This window comes from Balaenoptera acutorostrata, chromosome 2 (genome assembly GCF_949987535.1).
Source record: "Balaenoptera acutorostrata chromosome 2, mBalAcu1.1, whole genome shotgun sequence".
Classification (NCBI taxonomy): Eukaryota; Metazoa; Chordata; class Mammalia; order Artiodactyla; family Balaenopteridae; genus Balaenoptera; species Balaenoptera acutorostrata.
In genome coordinates this window covers 123,994,872-124,010,327 of record NC_080065.1, presented here as the reverse complement: position 1 = coordinate 124,010,327, position 15,456 = coordinate 123,994,872, and the positions used below count along the sequence as shown (strand labels likewise).

At 47.0% G+C, this 15,456-nt stretch overlaps 1 protein-coding gene and 1 long non-coding RNA gene across 3 annotated transcripts in view; one reads left to right on the top strand and one right to left on the bottom strand.

Annotated features, from left to right (window-relative positions):
• The window catches only part of ETF1 (eukaryotic translation termination factor 1), a 28,477-nt gene extending 24,994 nt beyond the window's left edge, over window positions 1-3,483 (top strand). Inside the window, exons 10-11 of the mRNA XM_007172228.3 lie at window positions 743-890; window positions 1,172-3,483. Of these exons, the coding sequence (XP_007172290.1) occupies window positions 743-890; window positions 1,172-1,254 (231 nt within the window). The 3' untranslated portion in view covers window positions 1,255-3,483. The remainder of the gene's footprint in view (window positions 1-742; window positions 891-1,171) is intronic.
• Window positions 208-14,006, bottom strand: LOC103016018 (uncharacterized). Of its 2 annotated transcripts, XR_009007142.1 has the most exons (5): window positions 13,868-14,006; window positions 12,817-13,036; window positions 5,419-5,522; window positions 4,006-4,081; window positions 208-736 (listed from the first exon to the last, which is right to left on the bottom strand). It is a non-coding gene; the product is annotated as an uncharacterized LOC103016018 (long non-coding RNA). The 2 variants fall into 2 exon arrangements; XR_450157.2 differs by lacking the exon at window positions 208-736 and having other exon boundaries at window positions 3,871-4,081.
• Window positions 14,007-15,456: the final 1,450 nt, after the last annotated feature.

The following is a 15,456-nucleotide window of genomic DNA, read 5'->3' as shown; positions in this document are numbered from 1 at the left end:
GCACAGAGTAGCATCAGCCTTGGAAAACCAAACCTCATACTTGCTGGCAGTGGGGAGTACCGGGAGGTGGTCAGCTCCTGTATGCCACATACTGATCTGATTCCAAAGAAGGAGGCCAGGTCATGGTTACTGTGGTTCCTTATTTTAAAAGAAAACATTCTCATACTTGAAAAATGTTTGAGAGGAAGATTTATTAAATAGTTCCTCTCCTGCACTGTGAAATCTGTGCTGCTTTCTTCATTTACTTTACCAGCTCTTCTACTACAGCAGCTTCTACAGGTTTGGCCTAACTGCATCACCACAGCTTCAAGTGTTACCTGGTCAGCACAGGTCCCTTTTAATTGGTAGCTTCTTCAAGTTCTGAGTTGAAGGACTTTGGTTTTTACAAGGCTGCTCCAAAAAGCAGTTCTGGCGTGTCTCGGCTGTTGAATGAGTGCTGCCTAGAGACACTTTATAACAGCCTGACTTCTAGACAACAGGAGGAACCATAAGTTGAAAAACTGCTACGTGTGTGTTAACATTTCATTATTGAGGCTAGAGCCTGGGGAGGAATGTTGTTTCAAGTAATCAGAATTTCCATGCTGTTGCAATTATATCACCAGAAACCGTAATTTGCTTACAGTTTCACACACATAGATATAATGACAGGGACAAGGAGAATGTTGGCAGGCAAGGGAGCAAGCATTCCTGTCTTGATAGATCCTAATCCCATTGTTTCTGTATCTCGTGGCTGCCCCTGCAGACAGGACAAGAACATGAGCTGATTGAGAGCATGCCCCTGCTGGAGTGGTTTGCTAACAACTATAAAAAATTTGGAGCTACATTGGAAATTGTCACAGATAAGTCACAAGAAGGATCCCAGTTTGTGAAAGGATTTGGTGGAATTGGAGGTGAGTAGCAAATCAGAAAACTAATAGCCAGGGTCTCAGGCCACAACCTTTTCCTGGCTATCCCAAAATAACGTTAACTTCAGGTGAGGTGTGCTCATCATCCACTGAGGCAGGGGATTGAGGCAGCACATGGCTGCAGGTTCCTTGGTTGGGACCACTTTTTATCATCTCTTTGCTTTCTATAATTCTGCAAGGGGATTGGGCTTCCCTTAATAGAGGGAACGTGCTCCCCACCCCCCAGTTCTGTGAACCACAGCTATTGACTCTGTCTGTTTCCCCAGGTATCTTGCGGTACCGAGTAGATTTCCAGGGAATGGAATACCAAGGAGGAGATGATGAATTTTTTGACCTTGATGACTACTAGGTAGTCGACATGGGTCCGGCAAAACGTGCCTCACCCTCCAGCATCCAACCCAAGGAGCATACCCGTGGTGGAATCCAAACAGATCCCTGCCTTACAATTGGAACATTTCCAGAACTTAGTCCATGAGCATTGGATATTGAAAAGAAAAGCGAAACAAAAACCAGACCCAACCCTACACTTTGGTTTGTCATGGTGTCAGCGCAGCAGCCTACAACTAAGTTCCTAAATGCCACTTTGGACTAATTTAAAAAAGAATCCCAGTTTTTACTTTTACTTGATGGTGAAATTGGTTGCTCTTGTATTTTATGAAAAAAAAAAATGATTTTTTTAACCTTCATACATAGAAGCAAAATACTTTAACTGCTGTAAACCTTCAAAAGTTAATAGAAATGAGATCATACTGGTTTGTTTCTTATTTTGATTGGAGAAAAATTAAATTGCTGCATTTCGCAGTGACCCATTTACATGGCATTCTCAGCTTAGACTGCATAAGAAGAAATACATGTGGTGAAATGTTGGAACCATTTCTCTCTTGGTCTCTGTTTAATGTTGAAAGGGTGAGCTAATAGGAGGCAGTTTCAACTTCACTCCCTCATACTACCCCTCCCCTCCAGACTGTCAGTTTCAAGGATGCAGATTGTATTGCAAAGATAAACTGACACATGAAGCATTTGGGCCAGTGCTCTGTTTCCTTCCATCTGTTTTGCAGGCGCATTTGTGCCCGGGGTTTGGGAGCCCTTAGCATCAATTGCTTTGACAAGGGTTTGCATAATCTTGCATACTAGAAACCAGCTTGGGATGGATATGATGGGGCTTTTGTGCTATTGCTGGGATTGGGAGAAATAAAACATGCAATTTAAGTGGAAGCAAAGTAATTTAAAGAATATTTTATTTTGCTTGGGTCTGTCCTTGGCAAAAGGGAGGTGGTCATGTTTTCCTTGTGTTGGATGGCATGAGATTATGTGAATGTTTTGATTTTTTAAAAATGAACTGCAAGGTTTTCACAGGAACGACAGACAAGACATGTATGACTGTGCATGTAATTGTAAACCCCTGACGTCCTGGTGGGGTTGGAGCATCTGTTTCAAATACGGGACTTACAAGCACCTCTCATAGGAGAAATTATGGGAGGAGGGTGGGAAGGGCATGGGTGGGAAGGGATGGGACACAGCTTCTGGCACCAAGGACTTAACCACGTTGGATCCAAAAGTGGGCCTGAAAACCTGAAGCTTATGCTTCACAGCTGGGCTGTAAATCGGACTTGACCCCAGCTGACATGCAAGGTCATGGCGTGCCTGAGGTGGTGACGGTGAACAAAGTGTGTAGGATGTGCCCAGCGGTAGCAATGGAAAAAGGTATACCAAATGGACTTTGAAGGACCAAAGGTTTTAAAAGTCAATTGGTATCACCCCACACTGCTAGGGTAGTGGGGTGCATTTGGTTTTCAAATTGGGTACTTTTAACACTTTAGTGCCTGACTGCTGTTCTTCACTGACTTGACTCAGTCACTCGTAGCTTTATTGGTCTGAACCAGCTCCTTGTTCCCAGGTTACAGACCTGCCTATCGTTCCAATAATCCTGTTTCACTTGAATGAAGGGAGTATGTCTTAAATGTAAAGCTTCTGGTTCTCACACTGTACTCTGAGGTCCAAATGACTGTCTATGTATAACCTGATGTCTCAACCCCCAGTGAGAAGAGTCAATTCTTTGGTATTCACCGATGTGGGAGGCTTCACCGGAGCAGGCTTTTGCTTTGGGCTCTGCTGTTTGTTTGCAGAACACCCAAGAGCGAGCAAACATGCTCTCTTCATAGCAGTACCTTAGGGTTTTGCCATTGTAAATGGGTCTAATGTGATATGACAAGACCAGAGAAATTGGATGTAAATTTACATTTTTGAATATGCTTGTTGTTTCACATGATACATTTAGGGTATGCAGCTCCTTTTGTAGTTTTTATTTTTACTATTTAAGTTTGGAAATGATGCCAAATTTTTGTATTTCTTTAATCAATGTGTTCTCTTTGGTGATATATATTGCATTATATATTGATGTGTGTATCAATATATACTGATATGTATTACACTTACACATACAAACACATAAATAAGAGGGGGTGAAAACCGTAGCCTTTGCATTCTCTATAGCCTCTACGGAGAGATCCTAAGCAGCAAAATCTTGGTGTTGTGATGTACAGAAATGGAGAAGAGTATTAAACCATATTTAAGAATATACTTTGTGTGCTTGAGATTCTTTAGGACTGTTCCTAAGAAAGGTCTGAACCGTGGAGAACAGTGAGTGAGCTCTCTAAGGCACATGTCAGTTTCATCATAGTTACTAACTTTTCAGCCTTAGATTTAGTTGTCTTTGGCTACATTTGCCTATAGAAGGTTATATGCAAAGGGTATCTGAGGTCATGATCCCAGTGTTAACACCAGAGGAAAGAGGTTCCAGTTGCTAGGGCCAAACTAATTTGTATCTTACTCTTCTACATGCATGCCAAAGGGAAACCTGCCCTTTTTTAAGAAAAGGTGTTATGCCATGTTACCTCAACATTCCATGGAGGTAGATGGTGCTTCCCATTTTATAATAAAACAGGCCAAAAGAGGTTAAGTAGCAGCTCTTTAGTGGTGAAGCCAAATTTTATTCCAGGCCTAATTCCCAAGTTGATTCTATATCTGCTTGCGTTTGAGTCAATAGAATGGTCCAGATGGAAGAGCAGAAACTAAGCCTCCCCACTTTGATCTTGCATACCTGGCACCGGGTAGGAGAGCAATAACCTCATTCAAGAGCAAGTCAGAGGCTGGCTCAGTGGAGTAGGGCTTCTAGGCTGTATCAAAACAGAAGAGGATTTTTGTTTCATTTGCTTTTCCCAAAAATGGAGGTACTTACAGCTCCTATTTGGTAGCTTAGTAAGCCTAGTTGAAGTATCAAGGTGGAACGTGATTTAATTTCTCCAAATTTGAGAAGTCAATGTTTTTTAACAAAATTGACCAGTAAGGGAACCTATTGTGTCACTTTGCTTTTTCAGCACACTTTTGCCCAGTTTCTCATCTGATTTAGATGATAGCCTTGATGAAACCCAATCACCCTATGGGAAGGGGCAGACATGCCCATGCATGGTGGAGGTACAGTTTTTTCTCCTGATGCATTCCTAGCTGCTGTTTGAAGTCAAAAGTTAGAAGGCAGCACAGTAGTGCCGATTATGTGGGCTGTTGTGCTTGCCTGTCTGGGCCTGCAGCACTTGCCATCTTTTGTTCTCTGGCTCCATCCAGTTCTCATGCCATGGGCTCCCAGACAGGCACAGTGTATTCAGGGCTGAATGCCAAGGTGGAATTTAAGCTTCATGCCAGCTTCTCCCTTGTTGCCAATTTGAGTGAGCGCCTGCTGGGACTCCTACCTGCCAAGTCCCACCCTGGTGGGACTGTGCCTCCCAGGGACATAGGAACTGACCAGCCAAGAAGTGTGGAAGCAATGGGTGCCAAAGTTATTAAGGGTATGGCTGAATAACTGGCACTAGAAGTATATGTGAAAACCATTTATCTCCAAGGTTCTCTGACAATAAGCTTCAAACGTGTCTGGGAACTCTGCTTCAGGTAGAGTCTGAAATTGCTTGGCAAGCTCATCCTGGGGTTCAGTTAAGAGCCCAGGACAAAGAGCCAGCTCTTTGGACAAACATCTCTGGTTCTGTCTCTGCCATTAGTTGGACTTCTGATTTCAGGTAAGTCCCTTCCTACCCCTCAGTTTCCCTATCAGTGTAAGGATGACTTTGAATCTAAGTCTTTCCAGCCGTAAAGCTATCAGGATATAATGGTGAGCAGGAGATCTGACATCTGACTGGAAAAGAGATCCTGCCAGTAAGGCTTTGCCCATGTCTCTGAGCAGCAATTTCCCTACCTGTAACAATGCCTACTCCATAAGGACTGTGGTAAGGATTAAATGCAGTAAGTCACGTGAAATACACATAGTACAATGCCTGGCACTTAGCAAGGGCTCACTCAGATGGGAGATGATCCTAACCTTGGTCCTCAGGAAGTGACCTGGGTGAGTTTGCAATGGCAACCACGAGGTGGTGCTAGAGTTAAGGAAACTGGTTGTGGAAGAAAGTTGCTTCTGGTGGGGAGATTTCTGACAACCATTAAGAGGTGACTGGGACAGCTTGCTTACCTTTAAAATTTGGCTATATGGAGAAGGGAAACTACCAAAGGAAGTAGGGATGAGTGAACAGAGAGGAGAAACAGGAGTCTCAATCTGGGCTTCAAGCTACCCATCTGAAAAATAACGACAATAACATTTGTTGGACAGTTACCATGCACCAGGCAAGGTGCCATGTCACATGCATCATCTCATTTAATCCTTAGAAAAACAATGTGCTACATAACTGCTGTATATCTGCCCATGTGGTTCCAAAGTCAATGCAAATACACGTCGTTCCTCGCTCAAGAAGAGAACAGGTGCTGGTACTGCTAAGAAGACAAGTCGACTCACCTCACTAACCTCTGTGCCTTCAGAGACAACCAACAACTTGGAAAGCAACTGGAAGGCATCCATCTAGAAGTTATGTCCTTCCCCCAGGACACACACCTTTTGACTGATAAGCCCAGCTTAGCCCACAGCCACAGTTGAGAATGGATAAAAGGAGCTCCCAAGCTCCCCTGGACTCTAGAGGATCCCTGTAATTTATCCAGCATCTTCAAAGAAGAATGTACACACATAACGGAATTTCTCAGCGACTAGGGCATCTGCCCCTACTCTTAAAAACACGTTGTCAGTAGGGCAATTAATGAAATTGGAATGTGGACTATGGATAAAAGTATTGTATCAATGTTAAATCTCCTGAACTTGATAACTATACGTGGTTACGTACGAGAATACCCTTTTTCTTAGGAAATATACACTGAAGTATCAGGGGGTTTAAAATGAGACATTCACTAAGGGAATTTTTGAAATTTCAGAAATATGGAAGAAAACCATAAAAGCATCATTTAACATTTTAGGGTCATCATGAACGCCCATCATAGAACAGTGTGATATAATGAGTGTTTAGGTTCTAACTGATTCACAAGGTATCTAAAACACTTTAGTTTGATTTTTCATTCAAGTTTGGTTTTTACTCAGAATTTGGGTTTGACTCAGACATCAGCATCTAGAAGAGTTCATTCTGCTGCAGGGTGCGCAGCTGAGGAGAAACCCCTACTGAGTCAGCCAGAGGGGCAAGGGGGCTGAGCCTGGGAATTGGGCCCAGACTGGAAGGAAGCGAGCAGAAGCAGTGCCAGGAGAGGAGTGCTGTCCGTCACACTCCTCAGAGATTAAATCAGCTTTGGGGTTGGACCAGTGCTAGGTGAGATGAGACAGTATGAAGAACAGGGCTTCTTGGGGGACCCTTGACCCCTGGCTCACTGAGCAACCAAGGGGGTAATGGGAAGAAGGGAAAGCTGTATCTGAAAGCCTAAAACCCATTCACAGAAAGGACAAGTGTCATCAGACTCTACTTGTTTATCTACAGCCACACCCTTCTGTTGCCCCATACTTTCACTTCTTAAGGAATCATAATTTTAGCACTTACAAGGGCCCTGGACCTTACTATTCCAATCCCCTAATTAGGAATAGGAAAGCTGAAGCCCACAGAGCAGCACAACGACCTGTCATGTTCATGCAGCAGATGACAAGAGCCAACATGAGCAGCTGATATTACAACTCCAAATTCAGTACTCTTTAACACATGGAGGATCTTGTTATTCTTCATCTAAGCCCCTTCTCCCCCTTGTTAGAGATGAGAAAAGGGAGGATCAGAGAGAGTAAGGGAGTGGCCTGAAGCCAAAGACAGAGCTGGGAGGGGAAAGGTGGCCAACATCCAGGTGGAGTTATGAAAGTTGTTTTGAAGTCACTTCCCTGTGAGTCAGGGTTGGCTTGAGTGTGTAGATTAACTTGCTTCTCCAGCCCCCAGGGTTCCATATTAGCCCCATCTAGGTTTCCCTTACAGTCAGACTTCCGGCTCTTCCACTTGGGTGAGATACCCTGCCTGGGCTCAGCCTCTTCTGCTTCGTTCTTCATCCTAACCCAAAGGAAACCTAGGGGGCAAACCCATTTTCAAGGAAGGCTGGAGATCAGGAAAAGAGGGTGGAAACTTCAGAGAGAGGCCCTGCAAACAGGAATGGCAAGGATCTTCTGAGGTAAAGGCAAGATGCAGGAATATTCTGCTACATGGGGGAAGGGAGGTGGGAGCCAGGCTTGAGAACGAGGAGAAATCAGGGCTTGATGCTGGAATGCCTGCCCCAAGCTATATGGCTGTCCAGACCTAAGTACTGGGTTGGCCAAAAAGTTCGTTTGGTTAAGGAATACATGGTTCAATACAGTTCTTGGTGAAAATGAAAAATGTGTCTTTTATTTTTGCTTAAAACCAAATGAACTTTTTGGCCAACCCAATACATTCCCAGGCTAGGCTGAGGAGTGGGATGGACCAATCACCTCACATCACAATTCCCACTGGAGGGCCTGCAAAGGGGGACTCTATTTGTAATAGGACAGGATGTCACCTGAGGAAGAGGAGTTGCATTCCTGTGCTCAGGGCTAGAGGCCCTCCCTCACACCCCTGTCTAACTTGGATTCTAGAGAGAGATGGCAAGGAAAGGGCTCTGCTCCTCCCTGGGGAGCTGAGCAAAGGCCCTCAGAAACTCAGTCTCCTCCAGACTCTGTTTCCACAGACATAGCTCATTGCCACCTCTATTCCTTACATTGTGCTTGGGTTAACTCTGGTCTCATTCCTTCATTCAGCAAGCATTTAGAGACATTTCCTGTGTACTGGGCCCTGTGCAAGATGCTAGGATACAGTGGTGAAAAACAGTCACTTTCCCTGCCCTTCAGCACTTAACACTCCAGCAGGGGAGACAGCAAGAATGACAATAAAATTGAGGAGTATTAGAGGATGAGGGGAGGGCACCCCTACTTCATCTGGGGGTGGCCAAGCTGCCTGGTGAGCCAGGGTCAGCCTGGAGAGGTGAAAGGCGAGTTTGGAAAGGCAGATGCGCTGGTCCTGACTTGACCCAAAGGCTAGGAAACCATTCAGATTTTAGGACACTTTTTTCACCCTGCTATCACTTTTGTTCTTGATTGTTTATTAACAGCTTTATTGAGGTATAATTTACAAACTATAAAATCAACCCACTGTAAGTATAGCTTGGTGATTTTTTTGAAATAAATTCGTAATTGTGCAAACATTACACAATCCAGTGTCCATCTCTCAAAAAGGTCTTTTGTGCCCCTTTAGTCAATCCTTGCTCACTCCCAACCCTAGGCAACCAATGATCTGCTTTCTGTCTCTATAGTTTTGCCTTTCCTAGAAATTTCATGTTACTAGAATAGTGCAATATGTAGTCTTTTACATCAGGTTTCTTTCACTTAGCTTCCTTCATTTAGATGGATTTTTTACATCCATCCATGTTGTTGCATGTTTGTTGCTTTTTATTGTTGAGTAGTGTGATACAGTAAGAAATATATATTTGGTCTTTGTCCCCTGTTCTTGGTACACAGCTTCTCTAAAATCCCTGGAATCTCTAGAGTGATGAGTGTCTTTTGTATGCTAGTGAGATGCCCAGATAGTTTCAAGAGGGGGGCTGCTTGCCAAAAAAACCAGGATTACAGGGTTGGAAGGTTCAGCCCCACCCCAAGAGAGGGGAGAGGGGCTTGAGATCGAATCACCAATGTCCAATGATTTAATCAACAATGCCTACATGATGGTGCTTCCATAAAAATCCCTAAATTACGGAGTTCAGAGAGCTTCCAGTTTGGTGAACACACTAAGGTACTGGGAGGGATCCTTGCAATTGTATATGAATATGAGGATCAACTTTTCCATTTCTGCAAAAAAAAGCCATTGGAACTTTGATAGAGATCACACTGAATCTGCAAATTGCTTTCGGTAGTACTGCCATCTTAAAGATATTAAGTCTTCTAATCCATAAACACAAGATGTCTTTCCATTTATTTAAGTCTCTAATTTCTTTTGTTTTGTAGTATTCTATGTATAAATCTTTTACTTCCTTGGTTAAATTTATTCCTAGGTATTTTATTATTTTGGATGCTACTGTAAATGGAATTTTCTTAATTTCCTTTTTAGACTGTTCACTGGTGTCATTCTGATTTTGATTTTCATTTTCCTGATGACTAATGTTGTTGAACATCTTTTCATTATCTTTTCATGTGCTCATCAGCCATTCATATGTCTTTTTTGGTGAAACGTAATCTTTTCTTCTTAATCTCCCACTCTATTTCTAGAGTGGCGAGAAGGGGAGTCCCTTTGTCTCTCTCACATACTTTCTCCCTTCTTCCATTTCTCTTTACTTTCAGAAAGTACTTAACAGGTGGAGGGATAACATAGTGCAGGGGGTTAACAACACAGACACTGAAGCCATATCTAGGTCCCACTCTGCCATATACTAGCTGCATGACCATACTTAACTTCTTTCAGTTTCTTCAAGGTTTAAATAGCGTGTTTTGTTAAATAAACTAAGCTTTTATTTCATTTGTTACATAAAATAACTACAGCCTACTACAGCCAAGCATTGTGCTAAACCCTACAATGCAGTCATGAGCAAAAGAGCCATTGAGCTTCCAATGCATTATTCCAGTGAATATGAAACCCCAGTTGCAATTAACACCTGAGGGAGGGCCACAGGTAAGTGTCTGTCACAGGGCATTTTGACCTGGCTGTCAGCTTTTCTGAAGACACTGATGCTTTAACTGAGCACAGGAGATGTTAGCTAGGCAAAGAGGAGGAAGAGCATCCCAGGCAGTGAGAACATGTAGGGGGTGGCAGAGAGTACAGCTGAGGCGGCAGGTGGAGAGCAGTGTGGATGAAGCTCAGAGAATGAAAGGGGAATGTGGTGGAAGATGAAGCTAGAAGAGGCCAGCACGGGCAGACTGGGTTGAGACTCAAAGGCTTTGCTGAGAACTTGAAATTTTATTCTGAAGAATAGAAGCTGCTGAGGTGTTTTAAGCAGAAGAGTGACAAATTCAGATTTGTTTTTCAAAGAGATCCTTCTGGACACAGTACAGTTAGAGAAGAGGGCATGAGGCTGAGTCCTGAAGTACTGGAACACTTAACATCCAAATAGAGCCTTGTATGTCAAAATGTGTAAGCAATGAAAGAGAGGCCTTCAAGAAGAGATGATCACCTACAAGTCAAATGCTGCTGAGAATTACTCAAGGAAGATGAAGACTGAAAAAAATCTACTGAACTCAGAGTCAGGAGGTCCCTGGTAACAGCTAAGGAGCCCCCAAACACTGCTGCTCAGATCTCACAGTCTGTCTGCCCTCTCTATAGCCCCACAGCCACTGCGTCAGGACTTCCCCTCTGGCAGATCAGAGCAGGTCTTTCTCATTAAGCTTCTTAGGAGGATTCCCTGGCAGCTCTCCTGGCTGGCTGCACCAGCTACATCATGGGGCCAGGCCAGTTTGACCATGTCTGCCCATCTCATCTAACCCACCTCACCCATTTCGCTCCTCGGGAGCCAGAGGTACCTACTGGGTGCCAGCATGCAGGCAGCCTCGTGCCACGGCTACGTGCTACTCTGAAGTCAGACACCAGTTCCTAACAGCTCTACCACTAATCAAGATCTTGGTGAAAGATTTCTTTCCAATTAAAAAAAATTTTTTTTGGAATTTTTTTATCTTTTTGATTTTTTTTTTTTAAATTTTTGGCTGCGCTGGGTCTTCATTGCTGTGCGGGCTTTCTTTAGTTGCAGCGAGCGGGGGCTACTCTTCATTGTGGTGCACAGGCTTCTCATTGCAGTGGCTTCTCTTGTTGCGGAGCACGGGCTCTCTTGTTGCGGAGCACGGGCTCTCTTGTTGCGGAGCAACTAAGCCTGTGTGCCACAACTACTGCGCAGGCTTCAGTAGTTGCAGCATGTGGGCTCAGTAGTTGCGGCACGCGGGCCCTAGAGCGCACAGGCTTCAGTAGTTGCAGCACATGAGCTCAGTAGTTGTGGTGCGTGGGGCTCTAGGGCGCGCAGGCTCAGTAGTTGTGGTGCGCGGGCTCTAGAGCACAGGCTCAGTAGTTGTGGCGCATGAGCTTAGTTGCTCCACGGCATGTAGCATCTTCCCAGACCAGGGATCAAACCCGTGTCCCCTGCATTGGCAGGTGGATTCTTAACCACTGCGCCACCAGGAAAGTCCTGGTGAAAGACATTTAAATGGCCGAAACTGTTTCCCAATTTGTAAAACGCTGTGACAATGAAGCATGTATCAAATACTCCATCTAAGGAATTAGCTATCATAGGTTCATAGTCATTCATTCAACAATTGTTTATTGTGCAATAGGGATATGACAGTCAACAAGACAGATGTCATCCATGTCAACACAGAATGCCTAATCTAGTGGGGGACCCAGTCAAGCAAAGATTCAGTGCTTCGATGGGAAAAGCACAGGGTACTGGCAGAGGATTAGGTGGGTGGGGGAACAAAAGTCACACCGCTAGTCTTGATAGGGAGGGTTGACTTTTCTTTGAGCAAGATCACTCATTATAGCATAAAGACAGGGTTGGTGCCATTGGCAAGAGAAGGTTTGGTTCCTGTCCTTAAAGAGAATTTAATTTGGTTGAAGAGGCAAGCACAGGAAAACAGCGAGAAGAAAAATGCAAAGAAATCCTAGGCAACTGTCATACTGGGTGTCACAGTCGCTTTTTTTGCAAAAAGTCTCAGCTTATCTATACTCAGGTTCCAAATATCCCCACCATACAGAGGCCCAAAAGCTGGGCCCCAGGGCCACTGGAGTGTCTGTGTCTCTCAAGACAGGGAGCAGCCCAGGACCGCTACTGCTCCATAGGATTTTCCCAGGCTCAAAGCCCTCTCACCCAGAAGTGAACACAAGGCCTGCCCAGCAGAGGTCTGGGGTTCCTGCAAATTCTGTAGCTCGAGAGGAGGCTGCCGGAGCTCCCCAGCTTCTCTCAGGCCTTCCTCCTCTGCTAGGTTCAGCTATAAATAGCTTGCTGGTTTCCAGCTGGGAATCTCCCAGCCCTGCAACGAGTAAGCACCGCCTTCTCACCCTGTGTTGCCCTCAGCCTAGAGCAGAAGGGGGTGGTAGCTGGCAGGTGTAAGGAGACTAGATGAGGGAAGGGCAAGAACCACCACCCCAGAGAAGCTGGCCACTGGACTACATTACCCACAATCCCAGATCGTAACTGGAAAGAAGAGGCCGCTGGGGGCCTGCAGCCTTAGGTAGGAACAAGTCCAGAGGCGTCCTAGTCCCTGGGTGTGCAGCCCAGGCCCAGACCCAGTTTTTTTTTTCCAAAATCTAACCCCTAAACCTTCAGTCATGGGCCTTAGAGATCATCTCCTCTCCACGCACCCAATTCACAGGCACTCCCTGAGGCCAGGGAGACAGACAAAACTCCTTCTATTTTGGCCTTATTCGCAGTGTGTGCGTGTGCTTACCACCAGAGACTGGAAGTCTGTGAGTGATTTTATTCTGGATCAAGTCCAGAGGCTTCTTAGTGCCAAAAGCCCCCTCCCTGGCATATTATTTGATTTGTTACTCCCAAGCTCTTAGCTTTTATCTCCCTGCCTCACCTGAGGAGGAGCAAATGCTCACAGGTTGGTCCATGTTGCACTTCTGGAAGCACTGGGGGGTGGGTGTTCAGGAACTGCTGCTGGTTTGGTCTCTGCTGAGATCTGGTCCCTCTCCGAGCTTTGCTCATCTCCCAGCAGATAGATCAGGGTAATCACGTAGCTGAGGCAGGTTTAAGTCCCTGGAGGCACTGTACCAGAGCCTGTGGGGGCCTGCTGGCTCCTGCAGTGGATAAACCAGAGCTGTCAGGCTGAGCAAGTGAAGCCATTCTGGGTGGTGGAGGCACCCAGTGGGCACCACTCCAGACCACAGTGGCACTGCAGGTGTACACCTGCCCCGTCTCTGTCTCCCCCACCCCAACCTTCCAACTTTCCACACAAACTATTCATGTTGGGTTCTGGGGCTCATGAAGCTCCAGACCACAGGGAGCGTAGCAGGTGAAGATGTTAGCGGCTGGACCTAAAGTCGGGGACCCCTGTCCAAGGTGAAAAGGCACTGTGGCTACCCTGACAGCAGGGTCCTTTCCCTCTTTCCCCTCGCTCAGATATAATAACAACTCTCACATACTGAGCCAGGCACCAGGAATGCGAAGAGAAGTTAAGATCGATCGCAGTCTCAATAAATAACCGATGTGTTAGGTGCATCCCAGGCCCGTGGGGTGGGAAGGACTTCCAGATGGCCAGAGGCCTGAAACAAGTAAGGGGTGAGTAGCAGTTCTACCAGAATGGTGTGGGAAGGGCATTCCAGGCAGAAGGGACAGCTTGAGTAAAGGCAGGGAGGAGCGAGAAACAGCAAGCAGGGAGGAAGGCAGGGCGAGAGAAATACCGAAGACCGACTAGCAAAATGCTAGCGGAGGCGCGCGGCGAACGGGGACAGGCCCTCACAGCAAGCTTAGGCTTTAGGCCCCGGGCCGGGAGCCGCGGGAGGAACTCCAGCAAAGTCAGCTGCTCTTAGAGAATTAAGGGGAAAAGCGGGACAAAATATAAAACCGGTGGGGAGAGTGGGAACCTCAGACCCCCTCGGGACGCCCAAGTCCGCCTGTCCCGCGTTTACCTCAGCTAGGCCGGGCCGCGCGTTCCCGACCCCGCCGCCGCCCCCTCCTTGGCAGCGGGTCCCCTGGCCGCCGGCTCCCGGGCGCGGGCGGACCCGGAGGGCCGAGCTCCCGCCCACAGCCGCCCGCGGGCCGCCTGCCAGACACGCCGGGAAGGAAGGGCCTTGTATGGGCCTCAGGCAGGGAGGAAGCGTCTGGCAAGGTCCCGGGAGGAAGCGCCATATATGGCGAGGGGCGGGCCGGGGGCGAGGAGCGCGCACGGGATGGAGGCTGCTTCCGCCGCCGCAAGGCGGAGCCGCGCCGCGCCACCCCACCCCACCCCCACCCCGCGCCAGGCCCACTATCCCTCACCCAACCGCTCCTGGCCCGGGAGGTACGCACAGCGTCCGGCACAGCTCCCTCGGTGCCGGAGCTACGGGAAGTGGGGGCGGGAGGCGGGGTCCAGGCCGCCTTTGACGCCTGACCGAGCCGAGACTGATTCCCGGTTCCAGGCACTTGCTCTGTGACCTTGGGCAAAACGCTTTAGTCTCTGAGCCTCAGATTCCTCTCCTCCGAGGGGTGGGGATAAAAATGAGAAGGACGCCTGTTAAGCATGTACGGGAGCGGCACGGCCCGCAGGGGCAGCGCATTCACCCTAACAATTGTGTGTGGCGGGGATGGGGGCGGGGATTCCCAGTCCCCTGTTGTGTCCTTTTAGCCTCTCCCTAGCCACTTCGGTGCCTGGGGGCTATGTGGAGCTGACGCCTCCAGAAGATATCTTTCCAGAAGAAAATGGGGCTACCTTAGGGTCTAGAGTTTTCCCTTCCAAGCTGTGGGATTCAGACAGACGGGGTTCCAATCCCAGCTTCTCCCCTTCCAGCTGACTGATGCTGGGAAAGCTACTTACCTTCTCTAAATCTCAATTTCCTCATCGGTAAAATGGGGATAATAATTCTTGATTTGCAGGGTTGTTGTGGTAATCAAATGAAAGGAAATGGGGCGTCTGTGAGTGTGTGTGTGTGTGAGAGAGAGAGAGAGAGAGAGAGGGAGAGAAAGAGAAGTGCTTGACTCGGAGTAGGTGCTTAATTAATGTCAGTTCCTCAGTTCTCTGTGCACTTTCCCAACTGGGGGATGGGGAGAAGGAGATAAGAAGGGCTAGGTAAGCTTGGCCATTCTTCCTGGAAGTCCTGCCCTCTTGGAGGAGACTGTCCCTTCTTTGGCATCTATGGGAACTTGTTGCCAATATTTGGTGCTTCTTCCAGAGGCGTATCTGTGCCTCTAATGCTCCCCTTTCTCAGTTCAGCCACCACCCCAATGACCTGCTCTCCTTGCCTGCTGTTCTTCTCTACCTACCCCAGAGCCTAGCTGACCTGGACAGGCTGGCAAGGGCAAAAATAACCTGGAGGAAGTTGAAGTTCCCATCACAGCCAGAAACTGGTATCTAGGACATCATCCCCTCCCACACCTGCTGTCAGTACCACACCCACACATTTCAACAAGAAATGGGTATCAATCTCAGAGAAACATTCCCCAATCCTCCCTTTGGCCCTGCCCTGCGCTCATCTGTTCTGCCTGTACTGGAGTTCCGCTTAAATCTAACCTGAACCTTCTT